The 15,992-nt window shown below is 45.0% G+C and overlaps 1 protein-coding gene across 6 annotated transcripts in view; it reads right to left on the bottom strand.

The window, feature by feature from the left end:
* Window positions 1-4,844, bottom strand: part of NAXD (NAD(P)HX dehydratase) — a 50,167-nt gene extending 45,323 nt beyond the window's left edge. The window contains exons 1-3 of one of the 6 annotated variants that reach the window (XR_014880831.1): window positions 4,598-4,844; window positions 3,077-3,876; window positions 1,692-2,063 (exon numbers count right to left, since the gene is read on the bottom strand). Coding sequence is in view for 4 of the 6 variants with exons in the window: in XM_085215514.1 (XP_085071640.1) it covers window positions 1,692-2,063; window positions 3,077-3,876; window positions 4,598-4,791 (1,366 nt within the window). In the remaining 2 variants the exon portion in view is untranslated. Of the gene's footprint in view, window positions 1-1,691; window positions 2,064-3,076; window positions 3,877-4,494 lie in introns of all 6 variants that reach the window. The other 5 variants (XR_014880830.1, XM_085215514.1, XM_085215515.1 and 2 more) reach the window with 5 other exon arrangements.
* Between the last annotated feature and the right edge of the window lie 11,148 nt (window positions 4,845-15,992).

Genomic DNA, 15,992 nt, shown 5'->3' with positions numbered 1-15,992 from the left:
AGCAATTATGTAACAAACAGAAAGAAAACAGAATTGCCAGAAAGGAATTCTCAATAGAGTCCCGCTTACCAGTGCACACAGTGGGGCACACTTAGCTATAAACAACTGAAAACTAATTCCTTAAAGGATGTGCTGCCTGAAGAGCTTCATTTTTAGCACTTCACTGCAAACACTTTGTTACACCCTCAACATTTAAAAGATTCAAAGTTTCTCTTAATACAGTGGGATATATGCAATGCATTTTTGCACAGCGTAGTATAACTGTACACCTGCAGAAGGAAATCCAATAAGAGACACTAAATTGTAGCTTCAAGCCTTTACAGATAATAAAACTCTTCCAACTTCTGGCAAAAAACGTTTTTTAAAAACAGTGGTAAACCCCTGCAGGAACTGTCATACCAGTGTAGAATGTCCAATGATTTCCTCAGAGATTTTCTAAAGCACTTCAGGTTTCCTTTCACAGGAAACATTTACACACAGAATCCATATACTTGCTGTAATTTATCTAGAAAAGCCTTCAGACACTGAGGAATCCTGCAGACCAACTATCCAATCAGAAAACACCTATCCTAAGCCCCTAGCAGGCCTGAACATCCAGTTCCTGACCCATCTACAGGGACACCCAGCATATTTAACACAGAATGGTAAAGGTTCAAAGATCCTCTCAGGAATCAGTGTGCACCTTTTAGGATCCAAAGCGTGGGGTTATTATTCAATGCTGTGAGTTTGGGTGTTGTATTTTTTTTTCCTTTCGAACCAGAATTTCTCTTTCAAGCAGTGTGAAGTACAGAATTAAACCCAAAGAGACTTGTTTTCACACAGCAGGATACAACCACTGCGCCCAAAGCTCACTCTGGTTTCAGCACCAGCCAAATACCAGCCTTCCTCTTGCCCACACAGCATACCTCCACATAAGGAGACTACATAAATGACACAGAACCACGGCTCTAGAAAGTCTGGTAATAAATGCTAGGATCTGATTGTCAACTTCTGGCCCACACGTGTTACAGAAGAAAAGGTCTGTGCAATTAATTCAAGCGCATTTGCTTTGTCTTTCTCTATAAAATCAAATTCAGACCCCCAAAGAATTTATAAATGAACTGACAGAGAATAAAAGGCAATGCCAACGTTTCCATATCGTACCATATCTGCTGCAGTAACGTGATATTTACTGAGGAGACCGGTAATTTTTACATAATGAAATTAGTTTTCAAGAAGCTGGATTTTAACATTTGACTTTTTTGGAGCGCAGGCAAAATGCCACTCCCTTCCCAACGTGGAAAAAACGTATGCACATCCTTAACTTCACACACTGAGTCAGGCCTGTTAGCTTCAGCAACAGCAGAACTTCTGCTACAACATACTTCCTCTTCCCACCTGCCTTTTATATACAAAACTTCCTTAACTTCATTTCACGGAGATGTGATTGTGGAAAGAAGAGCCCAACGTTTATAGAGTTTGAAAAGCATTAATTCAGTCAAGGAAATTTGTTGTAACTAACATATCTATATTAAATAATCAGTACAATGGTACAAACGACGTTTTAATTCCATTTGACATCAGACAGACACCTTCACCACAATATTAAATTATTCCAACTACCTTTTATTTGCAAAAGCTACTTACTAACAGGGCTTTCACACAGAACTTTAAAAAAGACTCGCTTTTATTTATGCTATAGAAGGAAGTACCTATCGGTGGAGAAAGTGCTGCTGTCATAGCATTATAATTAAAGTTATCCCCATATGAACGATGGTTTGCTCTCTGAGGTGGACTCGTTGGTATAGACTGTGCCCTTTGTGCTACTGTCGAAGAAATTCCTGACAACATCTGTCCCAACATCTGCAGCATCTGGAGCTCTCGAGCGTGCTCAGCTTCACGTCGTTTGTCCTCAATTTTGAGCCTCTGCTCTTCGTATCTATAAAATTTTTCTTCTGTATCCACGCTCTGCTGCAGGAATTTCTCCATCATTTTATCCAACGTTAAATTTGCATGGCGCTTTTTTGATCTTTTGGGCTGACTGAGAGGCGGGGTAACCGTCGGAGCGCTCATTTCTTTAAAGCCTAAAACAAGAGGAGAGAGAATTATTTTTCTGAAGGACCGAGAAGAAAGCAGCAAAAAATCTCCCTACGAAACGTGGACCAAATGCGTCACAACGTTATTACTCTTTCAATGCTAACTGCCATTATTTCAGATCTAAGCAAAAATACCCACAGCCTTCTATAAAGTTATAAAGGCAGCACAAAAATCATGCAGACATCTTATAATTGTTGTAGTACTGAACTTCAACAATAGGAGCCTTTTTGATCTTCTAAAAAGGTTTAAGTGAAGGCTATTAAATAGTATAGGCTCGTTTGTGTATTGCAGGTAATTACATTAATCTAAATTGAGTTTCAGTCTGTTGGCATTCTGGATTTGCATTTCAAAAGCACACGAGTGTAAACAACTCTTTGATGGGGTTTATGTGTAAAAAGAAGGTTGGTTAAACGTCAACCAATTGGCTGATGCCTCAGTGATGTCAACTGCTGAAGACAGGTTCATGTTTGTATTAAAGCCCAGCGTTAATCTAGATTTAAAACAAACAAACAGCGCTGTCCCCCCCCCTCCCCCCACCCCCAACCCGGACACGGAGCTGCAGGGAAAGGACAAGGAGGAAGGGGAAGGGGGGAGGCACTGCGTGAAGGCTGATGGCTGCGCGCCTGCTGAAGTTGGAGCAGCGCTGATGGAAGAACTCAAGCAATTCGTTATGTAAAAGCTCCCCCCTCGCCTTCTGCCCCATCTGCAACAATAAGCAGATTTTTCAGCGGGATCTCCATCATCACCGTAACCCAAAGGGAACGGGAAAACCCTTGGGTGAGAAGGACAGCCGCGTCCTCGCACAGCGCTACCAGCAGCGTCCTCAGCTCTGCGCCAGCGTTCCCTCGGTTCCCCGCCGCTGAACACCAATAGAACCTCCCGGCGCTGCCTCCTTCCCCTCCCCTCCCCTCCCGCGGGGCCGAGGCTGCCGAGGACGCGCAAGGTGCAGGGCCGGGGCCGCACCGGCAGGGCTGAGGTGGGGGGGCCGCTCGCTACTCACCGTCTCCGGGAGGCACCGGGATGGCGAAGGGGGGGCACTCCACCTTGATGGGGCGCTCGGCGTACGAGGAGCATTCCCCGGAGTCCTCGGCGAAGTTGTCGCGGGGGGACTCGAGCCCGGCGTCCTCGTCCGCCTCGGGGTCGTTCTCGCGGCCGTTGTGCAGCGCGCCCGGGCTGGGCGGCCCTCCGAGGGGCTGCGGACCGTCGGGCAGCGGGGGCGGCGGCTCGGGTGCTCCGTCGGGCCCCCCCCGGCAGCTGAGGATTCGGTCCATCTCGTCGTAGTACTTGCAGATCTTGCGGGCGTGCCCGTTCTTCTTCAGCCCGTCCCGGGCCTGGTAGTACTGCCGTTTGAGGCCCTTGATGCGGATGCGGCACTGCTCCGGGGTGCGCTCGAAGCCCAGCTCGGCCAGGCGGCACGCCACGTCCCGGTACACATGGCTGTTCCGAAAGTTGCCGTCCAGCGCCGACTGCACGTCCGCCTCGCCCCAGATCTCCAGCAGCGCCCGCGTCTCCAGGTCCGACCACAAGAAGCCCCGCGTGTTCGTGATCATCCTCGGCCGGCCGGGGTCACTGCAATGGCCGCGCACCGGGAGAGGAGGAGGAGGAGGGAGGGACGGAGAGAGGAGGTGCCGGGGGGGCGGCGGGAGGGAGCGGGGGGGGAGGTTAATACCCGCGCTGCGCGCTACCAGGGGGCGCCTACGGCAGCCCCGGCCGCGGTGCGGCGGGAGGCGGCGGGGAGCCGGGCCCCGGGCCCCGCATCCCAGCGCGGGCCGCACGCCCGCCAAACTTTCCAGCGGGCACCTGCAGAAAGGGAGCGGAAAAACAAACAGAAAAAAAAAAAAAACACCAACTAACCGAGCCCGACACGCACAAAGCCTCCCCCGCAGCTCTCGCCCTGCCTCGGCGAGAAGACGGAGATGAGGGCACGACCCACCGCCCTCCGGGCACGACGCGCCGCCCCGCTCGGCGCTCAGCCCCACGCGGCCGCTCCCCCGCCGCGGGCAGCTCCGGGGGCGGCAGGACGGCGGCGCGGGCGGCACGCGGAGGCCCGGCTCATGGCAGCGCCCTCCTCCTTTCCTCCTTCCTCCCCCTCCTCCTCCCCTCCCTCCCGCCGCAGTGGAGCGCGATCCCTACACACACACACACACACACACGCGCGCACGGCGCTGCAGCTCGGCGGCCGGAGAGGCCCCGCAGAACGAGACAGCCCCTCGCTGGGGCTCGGCGCCTCTCGGGGCAGGTGCGAGCGCGGGGACACGCGGGGTCGACTCCGCTGCTCCTTTTCTGCCCGCTTCCCTGGCGCGCACCGGCGGAAGGCTCCGCTCCGCTCCCCCCCGGGCTCTCCCAGGCCCCGGCCCCCGCCTCACGGGCGGGTCCCACCCCCTCCTCGCTAGAGCTCCGCCGCGGAATTGTCTGTACCTTCGTCACACCGCAGCCAGAGGGCCGCGGCCAAAGCCAGCGCGGCCGCCGCGCCGACCGCGGCCCGTCCGCACATCCCGCCGTGAGAGGCCTCTCCGCTTACCTGGCCACGGCGCGAGGCTCACGCCACCCCCCGCCGAGCGCGCAGCCCAACGCCGCACCCAGCTCATCGGCGCGGCTTCCGGCTCCGCGCCGCGGCGGGGCCGGGCCGGACCGGGCAGGGCAGCGCGGGGCCGGCCTACGCGGGCGCGGCAGCCCGGCTCCGCTCCGCGCCTCCCCGCGGCGCCCCGCGGCCATGCTCCCCCTCCCCCCGGCGGCAGCCAATGGCGGCCGCGCTGAGGGACGGGGCTCCCCGCGCCGCCTGCGGCCTGCACCCCGCATCCCCGGCGCGGGGAAAGGGGCCCGGTGGTGCGCCCGGCTCGGCGGACCTCGGGTTGCCTCGCGGCCCTTGTAATTGAATTTAAAAGGTTTAGGAATTACCATTTGTATTTATTGCTCCCAGCTTTTAAAAGCACTTCTCATCCCTCATCTCACCGGGCTTTTTGGAGCAAACCTCTGATTTATGAGCGTGATTAATTTCTAGGTGCTATTTATATCTCAAATACATCACTTTAAAGCAGTATTCTTGTAGTATTTTTCTTTAAAACACACGAGAGGCAGTGGGAATGCCAGCTAGCGTTCATCAGTGGTCCTGCAGCACCTGCTTTATCTACACAGTAAATCAAAACACAAGAAAAACTGGTGGGATTATATGCATGAGACACCTGAAAGCTCAAAACAATTTTAATCTCTGTCTGACGGTTCTGGGTAACTTGAGCAAGACTTGTTAACAACTCAGGAAAGCTTCTAGCATTGTTAGAATTGTGGAATCATTGAATCATTAGGGTTGGAAAAGACCTCTCAGATCATCAAATTCAACCACTAACCCATCCCTGCCATGCCCACTAACCATGTTCCTTTGCTACACAGTTCTTCAACACCTCCAGGGATGGTGACTAGACTACCCACCTCCTTGAGCAGCCTGTGCCAATGCATCACCATTCATTCTGAGAAGAAATTCTTGATATCCAACATGAACCAATCATGGCTCAACTTAAGGTCCTTCCTTCTCATTCTATCGCTGTTTCCTGGGAGGAGAGACCAACCCCTATCTCACTACAATCTCCTTTCAGGTTGCTTTTTTTTTTTTTTTAATAAGCTGAAAACAGACAAGATTTCATAGAATTGTATCATATCACAGAATGACTTGGGCTGGAAGGGACCTCAAAGCCCACCAGAGCAGGCTGCCCAAACAACATTGTCCTTTGCATTATTATTTACACATATATGATGTGGCCAAACAGATCTGTCAGGTTTACTTGGACCAAACTTGAGCAGTAGTTATTTGTACCCTTCAATTTTGGAGGCATCACTTACAAAAGCCATGCTGTCTGCAAACTGCAAGATGGACAACCTGAGTTTTAGTTGCCCATACTGAACAGTAACTCGGGGACTATGGCAGCAGCATGGCTGCCTGACAAGTGCACTGTCAAGTATTAACTTGTCTGCTGAAAAGTTTCTCTTCATTAGGTCCTGGTTATCTGATATGATTTTGAAAGCAACACCAGGTCAGTGAAATTTGCCTTGTATGCAGTCAACACAAGTAGTACTTTTTACCCTTTGGTTATCTGGCTGTATGGCAACCCAGAAGATTTACTTTTAGCTTCTGCAAAAATTCTAGCCTAGAAAAGAATTACCAGATTGTAGAACACCACATTACTTACACTCATGTTTGGATTCCAGCTGGAAGGAGGAAGTCCATGTTGATTTCCAGTAACTCTAGCACTGATTTAAAGGCTGGGAGAATCCGAAATGAACAGTGCAGATGGGTTTTGATCCCACCAAGTATCAGAATTTCCATCAAAAATGTATTTTGTGCCCCACAAAAGAGAGAGAAAATGTAATGGTGCACTTTTTACTGAGCTTCCTGTTCTGACAGTTTTGTCCCTTTGTCTGCTTGTCTCCTCTCACATGGAGGGAAGGAATGACTATGCGGTTTCCTTTCATACATTGGACAAAATCATTGCTCTGCTACATGTTCCATTGCTGGTCCCTACCTGTTGTTGAGTATTGTGCCTTCTTCCCTAGGTCTTGATGTCAGCTTTCAGTTCTAGCATTTAACCCCTTTTCTAGCACACTGTCAACACAGCAGAGCCTCCTCCTTAATGGAATAATTACTGCAAAGAAAGGCTGCCTATCAATGGCTTACCTGAGAGTTTCCTGCTGCTGTCAAGGTAGGCAGACAATTGGAGGCTTGACTTGGTAGTAGATGGCTGCAATTACTGACAGCACATGCTTTCTGGGAACAGGATGTTCATACATAGAGGAGGTGAGGAGTGGGCTGTAATCTAGATGTAGAAACCCCAAAAGTGTGACCTCTCTGGATCACTGTTCTTTTTCATCTATGGGTTCCTGCTGAATCTTCACTCATTCACTCCTTTCTACTTCTGATCACTTTGTACACGCTCGGCGCTTATGTTTTGGTCTTTGCCATTCACTTGGATTGTGCAATCCTGCCTTTCCCAGCCATTCCAAGGGGAATGTGAACAGCAGGTGGCAACAGCAGAACTTGCTACATCCTTTTATTGCATTCTCCTTTCAAATAATTTTCAACCTTTACTGGAATCACCATTTTAGATCAGAAAACATATCCGCGTTAGTAACTGCTACAGAAGGTTTAAACATTCCTGTGGAGTGAGGGAATGGAAGAGCTCAGAAGTAGCTTGAAGCTGCCCGTAAAATATAGCCTGAGACATTTTTGTTGTTGTTGGAACGGGAATGTGGGAACACTTTTCACCATAAAAAGATGAAAAAGTCAGAAATCCTAATTTCATTTGAACGCTTACCTAGTTACAAGTAGGAGTTGGAATTGCTTGTAGTACTAGAGAAGATAGTAGTAGGGTAGGTGTTAAAATTAAAAAATAAAGGGTCAATCCTGCAGACGTTATGATCAGTACAACTTATTGCCATAAAAGTAAGTGGAATTAGAGTGTTTTACACCAAATATTGCATTTGTCTTACTACAGGACTAAACAAGTTTTTATACCATGCAAATTATTTAGTCTGTTATTTTTGATGTCTCTCTGAGCTGCAAAGAAACTACATGTTTTTGATTAGTAAGACAGCCTCGAGCTATAATAATTCTTCTTGTCATGACACTTCTGTGCATTATTATATTCAACAGAGATGACAGCAGCAATGAATGAATGACAAGCAGGTACAAAAAAAACCGAAACATCAGTATGCTTTGGCTTCCCTATAACATTTACTGAATAGGAAAGTCAAATGAAGAAGGGAAAGGAAATGGTAACAAGTACAACCACACCCAATCAAATCACATATATCACTCCTTTAATGTTCAATAGCCATGTGTGTTGTTTCATTTCAGTTGTATTAGAGCTGAGCATGGGAGCTTTGCCTCCTCTTATCAATTGTAGATACACGAAAGTCAGCCCCATCCACAAAACACAGCTTTCTGTGCATGTAAGAAAGATACAGACGCTCAAAATGATGGACAGATTTGTAAAGTATACATTGGTTTTACCATAACTGACACATTTCATGTCAGTCCAGGAAAAACACAGTATGTATTGGACATGACAGCTAGAAGAAGAACTACATGCTATATCCAGAAATGGATTTGAACAGTGAAAAATGCTTTGCTCAAATACTTTGCTTTCTTTCTTTTCATGTAATGTGTTGTTAGTCATCATGCAGATCCATCATGTCACCTATTTCAGTTGTGTCCGCAGGTGTTTCTAGAGACTTTGTAGTAGCTTTCCCCATAACCATCTAAACCTAGCATTTGTTTTCAGTCTCAGATTGCTGCATGCCATGGCTGGTGTCTTTGCCTCCAGCTACTTCTGGAGTTCTGCATAATTTTGTTGCTCAAAGGGGAAAGTTGCAGTTCTCCTTTCTCCCTCTGAGAGCTGTTTATGTTACTTTTTTTTTCTTTTTTTTTTTTTTCTTTTTTTTGTGAGATCTCATATATGGAAAATGCACTCTAGTCCTTAATGCGCTTGCTGTTCAGTATGCAGGTGTAATTTAGCACATGTACCTGAGTTTCATTTCAGTATCTTCTACCTGAAAGTCAGCATATAAGCATGTATATTATTTCTTTCTGTTGTTACTTCAGCTTATAAATGTATGAGTAGCAACAATTCATTTTCTTAATGTTGAGGCCAGCCCTACAAATTTTACTGGTGTAATTAATCGTACTTGGAGAAAAGAAATGTCATTTAAAAATAAAAGCCAAAATAGGGTAAGAGTTCTATGTTGCATGTAATTATGTCATTATAAAGATGAGACATCAGAATGATGATTTTCCTCACAATATGGAAATAGCTATCCCAGTATGAAGCACCTTTATGTAAGTATAACTATGGGCATATTAAGAAGTTGAGATGGCAGAGGAATTTTATTACTTTAGTCTATAATGACAATTAAAATGGTACCTATTTCTGACTGACAAATCCCAAATAACCTATGACAACTTTAAATTACTTCATTTGGCCAACGATTTTCCACAGAGAAGCTCATCCCTTCTGGATCGATAATGAGTTGAGAACTCAGATGCAGAGCTGGAATAAGTGGACAGTACTACCATATAAAAGTATCATCTTCAGTTTGCAGCGTCAGGTGAACTCCTACTATGTTCACACACCTCTTTAACCCCACACTCACTTCCTTAGAAAGGAAGAAGGTTAAAAACCCTTTTCAGGTACATCCACTCTGACATCTCACCCACTCTATTCTGTAATTACATGTCCCTCTTCTTCAGACTCTTCCCCTTTCTGCATTTTCTTCTGGAAATGAAGTGAATCTCAGTTGTATGTTGACTGCAAGAGAGCACATTGCTGTGGAGCAGGCAGCACAGCTGGGCTCATGCATTTGCAGCATTACTGTGCATTTTCATATAATATACCAAATGTGCCACAGGTGGGCAGTTTCTGCAGGCCACAACAGAGATGGAAAGAAATAGTCTGTGAGCTGCCTTAATCTCAACTGCCAGACAGCGAGTTACCTGCTGTAAAGAAGTCTTTAAAAACTGTCTTCCAAGTGGCTACAAAGGCTTCCACCTGCTATACAGAAAGCTTTTTTTTTTTTTTTTTTGGCTGAACTTATTTGATCCACTCCTAGGGAGGAATAAAAGCTACCTTTCTGTCAGTAAAAATTCCATTTGGTCTCTGAAATATAATGATATGTCAAATTCCCACCTTCCATTGTCACTCACAATCCCTATCTGGTCACTTATCAGCTCATCTGTCACAAGAAGCAGAAAGATTCCCCTTGCAAAAGAGGCAAAAAAATTACCTCCTGAGGCCTATAGTGACCAGTCCTGTGTCTATTCAGGCAACTGCAGTGGCACAAGTTTTTAAGGTCGCAGCAACCTGAAAGGATTTAACAAGCTGCCCATTCTGTTCAGACATTCAGAACTGTCTTTAATAAGAAGCTGTTTAATGGGGAGAGAAATCATTGGAAAGAAAATTTAATCACCTTTGGTTTTTCTCTGGGAGTGCTCTTTTGTAATGCTTCACTGCAGATGGGCTGGTTAGGAAAATCACCAAATGGAATGCCATTCTTTTGAGATAAAATTTGATGCCTTTCATTTGCAGCTGTGCACACACAGTCTTAATCCACCCTGTGTTTATCAGGCTCAGAAGTAGTTTTATGAAAATCAGTGAAGAAAAAGAAGTGCTACGACTCTGGACTTAACTGTACTTCTGATACCTGTAGGGCAAATTGGAGACCTTAGGTCTTCCTTCCCTCCCTGCGTTTATTAAAGCTGCTGACCGATTACTATTCATTATGGCGACGCAAGAAATAGCCAGCTTTTGAAAGTATCATGTAATTTCAAGATAAAAACATTGAAGAATACCATTACACCGCAAACAGAGAATTGCTAAGCCTGGCATCTGGCCCACCCCTTCTCCAGCAGGGCCACCCATGAGCAGGGTGCCCATGCCCACGGCCAAGCAGCTGGTAGAGATCCCCAAGGAATCCTGACAGCCTCTGAGGCAGCCTGTGCCAGTGCTCTGTCACCCACGCAGAGCAGAAAATTTTCCTCATATTCATATGGAACTCCCTGTTCTTCTGTTTCTGTCCAGTGCCTCTTATCCTGACACTGGGCACCACTGAAAAGAGCTTGGCCTCAATTATGGAAAACATTTGATGGAAAAAGAATAATTTATCAGGTTTAACAGGTGCTTCAGGTTGTTAGTTGTTCTGCCAAGCCTGTGTTCCTGCACGTGCTTCCTCAACCCTCTTCAGGGGCTCCCTGTCAGTGCCCTTCTCCATCTGTTTTGTTTTTTTTTTTTTGTCCTGTTGAGCCAGGATTCACTGGTATAGTCCTTTTCTTGAGGGCAAAAGGCTTCTCAGACTCTTTTATCAGCCATAAGATTAATGCTAACTACTCTGTAATGATTCTATGATCTCAAAGACCCAAAGGATACCTCCTGATGCATCAATCTACAAACATCTCATGTGTGCACAGGCTGGAGATAGTCTTTTTTTTCCTGGGCTTCCAAAGTGCCATGTCTGTTACTAAAAGGCTCTTAGCCTATTCAGTGTGAGTGAAAAGACTCAGAATTAGAGGTCAAAGTGACAAGGATGACCTAATTGTGGAGGTGTGTGAGAGCTGTTTCAAAGTAGTGGAAAAAAGTGGGAGTAAAGGAGGTCAAATTGTTTCAGAAGATGCTTCTGGCTGAGTATTTTTGCCAGGTCGTGAGAGCTGTGACAGGAAATATGGAGTGTAACTCAGCTCCAGACTGTAGACATCTAAATTTAGCTATTAAATGTAGGTAACTGCCTGTGATCCACATACCTCAACTTCCATTTCAAGGAATGGAGATCAAGTCCTTAGAGTTACTGGGGCCTGGAGAGCTACTGTCCTCATCTTAAATTAGATATCTACCAGGCCAGTCAGTCAAAGCCCCACTCCTGCTACCACTAAGGTACTGCTTTAACTTTAGCAAGTCTGCTTGGCACGTATCCAGGCGTCTAGAGTACCTGAGGATACTCTGGTTTCTCCAAAGACAAAGGAGCCACATGCATCTCTCTGGTAACTTTTTTTGGTAAGGGGGAATTATGTACCCTTTTGCCTACAAAGAAACACGCTAGATGGTTGGGACAGCTGAGTATAATACACCCTTCAGTGCAAGTCTTCTTGAACATCCCAAAAGGGCATGTCCCCAGAGCTGCTCATTTGCTTGCTTGTTTTAATGAGGTAGACACAAGAAGAAATACACACGGCATCAGCTGCCCCTGGGACCTTCCTCTGTTCAGAATCTCTCATCCAGGCTGGCTGATATGGGCACAGCCTTGATAATGTGGCTATGGACTAAGATGTAGGACTCGTGGCTGCATGACAAGGGTAACTAGATATGTAGCCACTCTTATCTACAGTAAACTGTATGAATTGAAAAGGTGTGGCATGAGAACCCTAGCACTGTATAGATATGGAGTATAAGTAGAATGTGTAGAGAAGGCTAGAAAGAAATATTATAGTGCCAGTGAGTGTATGTATAGCTCACTCCTGTAACAAGAGAAAGGGCACTTTCCTCATGTATTTCTCTTTTATCCTAACCTCTGATCAGCCTAGAAGTTAAAAAACAAATCAAAACAAAACAAAAAACAGACATCCCTAAGAAATCCACAATGACATTATCACAACTTATTCTTACCGCTTTCTTTGCTGACTTTACGAACAAGGTTATAAGCTGTCTTGGTATATTGCACAAGGGTGCAAGAATTTAAGGACTGATTAATTTTTACATAAGATGAGTACAGAGCATTTTTGGAAATACAGTATGATCATGCAGATCAGCATAAAATCTGTGCACATGAATCCATAACAGCAGCGACTAAGAGTAGATGCAATCAGCTAACAAAAGAGTATCTGTATGCACAGATAATTCTCTTGCCCTTCACAAGAAAGCATTTGGTCCCTCACTGCTCACTGCACGTTCCCTTCACAAGGTGTTGCTGGTGCACGCCCGCTTTAAAAGCATTATCAGCTTTGTGCTGCTGTTTATATACACAGTCATGTCCTTTTTGCTGCTGTTAGGCTTCTGTTTGCAACTAAAGGCTGTTATATCCATCTGTTCTGGGCAAAATTCTGCTTCTGAAAGACTCTCATTGTCCTTTGGCAGTATGCCATAGAAATGTTTCTTTACAAAAACACTAGCTGGATTACAGGGACTGCAGGATCACCTTCAGCTCACAACAGCACATCTTTCAATTAGTTACTACTAGATCCCTCCAGGAAGTGAATTTTCTGGGTCTGAACTTCTGGGCCACTTCTCCAGATGGAGAAAAAATTGCCATACAACTCACTGCTAATGCAGACATAGAGCAGCCCAGTTAAGTGTCAGTGCTGTGAATCTACTCCTTCTTTTTCTTGATTTCTTTCTTTTTAGGCAAGAATGCTGGAAAGAGAAGTGATTCCTCTCCTGTAACCCGTATATATCACTGTGCTCTGCTGTCCACCTGGCAAAAGATTTTCTCTCTCCTATGCCCTTTGTAATCATTACTGACAGCATAACTCTTCTGGTTGACTTATAACCTAGGCATCACTTTCAGGTTGAGTTCCTTGCATTCAAACTGTACTTAAATCTTGCAGATAATTTTTGCCCACGGTTGAAAGTGATCCTTCCTATCTACTTGCACAGCATAAAGCTGATATCAGGAGGACGGGAAGAACTACTGTGCTTTGTTAGAATCCTCATTCATAATTACTGTTGTGCTTAGAAGTCCTACATACTAATGAGGACAACATTGCACTGGAAACTGTGTAAAACAAGGAAAGAGAACAGGAACTTAGAATTTTCTAGCTTTTTATCTTCTGCACTGAGCTTCTCTAGGACCGAGCAGGTGATTTCAAGGAGTGTAAGGGAAGGTAAATATGAAAGAGAAGTCTTGCAGGCATTTGCACAGGGACATGTTTTGGAAATGTTGCTCTGAAAAACAGTGATCTCTTATTTTACCTAAATATACCTAATAACCAAAAGTAGGTCATGAATATAGATGCTATGCTTTTGCTGTCAGGACAGAAGATTGAAGGACATATAAGATGTAAGGTTACGCACCAGAAACAAGTATGTATATTGCTGTTACAAATTTCTTAGCTGTATTCAGCTGGCTAGACACAAACTATGAGGCCTGACTTTACTATCCAAACAAGTGTGATCAGTGCATAGTTCACATTAGGTAATTCCCGGGATAAAAAAGTGTCTCCTTTTTTTTTTTTTTTTTTTTTTTTGAGTTTTCCCTCAAACCACTTTTACCTTTTGCAATACAATCCTTTATCCCTAGAACATCTCTGCCTTCACAGCTACTCATCTCATCTCAATCCTTTTAGTCTGCTCATTGGTGCACCGCAGAATCACAGAATCGTTTGTTATCATTTGTGTTATAGCACAAGTTAGAAAGGGAGTTGACGAGGTCTTGGTATTTTTGCATGTTTAGAACTTTTTTTATCATGCTGAATAACCTCTTTTTATATTTCTTGTATAATAGTAGTTTGTTTTTTTGAGTTATCAGATATGATAGACAAATCTGAAACTATTTTACAAAGCAGGTCAGAAAATCCAGGAAGGGAAGGAAGTTAATATGATGGTACTCAAAGGCCTTTGGATGCCACTTCTCTCTAGTTTCTGTGTCTAATAATGATCTCTTGAAATCTTATGATGTTGCTTTCATACGTGTTTTTCCCTCTTATTTTTAGGGAATATTTATAGTACTAATAAGTTGCTTATGGCTCTGCGGCAAGTCTCAAGATTTTTCTCATTTTTTTTTAAATGCTCAGTAATACCGTTGTTTCAGAAAAAAATAAGTATGCACAATAATTCATAGGCACAGCAAACTTCAGAAATGCCATTCAAGTTTCTGAGCTCTCAGTTTTAGTGCTGTCTGTCCCTTTAATGTCAGCTGAACACTTAATACTGATGAGAAGACAGCTGGTTGCTCAGACATGGACGTACAACATCTGTGGGCTGCTGTATAAGCATGAGACTTGGAACAGCTTCCACTCACCGTGCACCTGACTTTTTTGAAAATGGTCCAGTTTTGTGTTTGTGAACTGATTTGGTATCTTTATTCATGATAGCACAACTCCTCATCCCTTCTTTATCCATTTTTGAACCCGTGCCACACCATCTGAAAATAAAAGATTGAAGGATAGCACTTGTTTTTTTTAGCTTTTATATGGTTCTTCCAACATTTCTTCCAGTTAGAACAAAAATACATAATTTTTGGAGAGCCTGGAAGTCTGTGAGACTCTTTGTCTCACAGGTGGCAGAAGTGAGAAAACAAAGCATCCAAATGCTCACAAGCTTGGAGCTACAGGAAGACAGCTGCTAAAGAATCTATGTAGGGGTGAAGTGTCTCTGGTTCTGAGCAGCTGAACTATGAAGTCTCAAATCATTAATAAGGGAAAGCCTGTGACTAGTAAGCGTGTCAGGGAGATGCATTAAAATATCAGCATTGAAATCCACTCTTAATAAATCTAAAGAGCATCTAGGTCTGTAGTGTAGTTCAGTGAGCATCCTGCAAGGAGAAAACTTGCCAGGGCTTTAACCAGAACTAAGAATAGTACCTGTCTTTCTTTAAGCATAAAGCCATAGGACAGTTTACGTAGTACTGAAAATGCAAATGTGCAGATGGTGGCTTTCTAATTCTGTAAATGCTTTCTTCCCAACACGTAATTCATGCATGTCATTTTGTGCTGGTGTGATTGTGCTTAGACAGTTTGCTAAAATCATCCTTTACACCAATAGGACAAGTGGGAATATGGGAACTCTATTTGCCATCAACACGAAAGTAAGAAGGAATGTATTCCATTGCCTCTTTCTGCTTTAGCTTGGTCACTTCTTCATAGCAAGACCTGCAAAAACACATGCATTCACCAGAGGGATGTTAGCTCCTGGAATAGGCTCCCCAGGTCAGTGGTCATGGCCCCAAGCTGCTGGAGTTCAAGAAGTATCTGGACTGTGCTCTCAGACATAGGGTTTGATTTTGGGGTGGTCTTGTGTGGAGCCAGGAGTTGGACTTAATGATCTTTATGGGACTTTTCCACCTCAGAATATTCTGTGATTCTGTGATCTGTTAACTTCAAGTGTGCAAACCAGTTTCCATGATGGGAGAGAAGATGTTGATAAGCTCAAAGTTGTGCCCATGGTTAAAATCTTGCAGACCCAAAGCTGTCCTCCTAGGCAGCTGGATATATACAGGATCACAGAATCACAGGGTTTGGAAGGGACCTCAAGGGATCATTGAGACTAACTCCTCTGCTAAAGCAGGTACCCTGCAAGTGGGCATCCAGTTGGGTCTTGAATATCTCTGTAGAAGGAGACTCCACAACTTCTCTGGGCAACCTGTTTCAGTGCTCCATCACCCTTACTGTATAGAAGTTCTGCATGTTAGCATGGAACTGGCCCGTAAACCAATGACACTATGTTCAA

This window comes from Meleagris gallopavo, chromosome 1 (genome assembly GCF_905368555.1).
Source record: "Meleagris gallopavo chromosome 1, MGAL_WU_HG_1.1, whole genome shotgun sequence".
Taxonomy (NCBI): domain Eukaryota; kingdom Metazoa; phylum Chordata; class Aves; order Galliformes; family Phasianidae; genus Meleagris; species Meleagris gallopavo.
The sequence above is the reverse complement of the archived record's forward strand: the minus strand, read 5'-3'. Positions and strand labels throughout refer to the sequence as shown.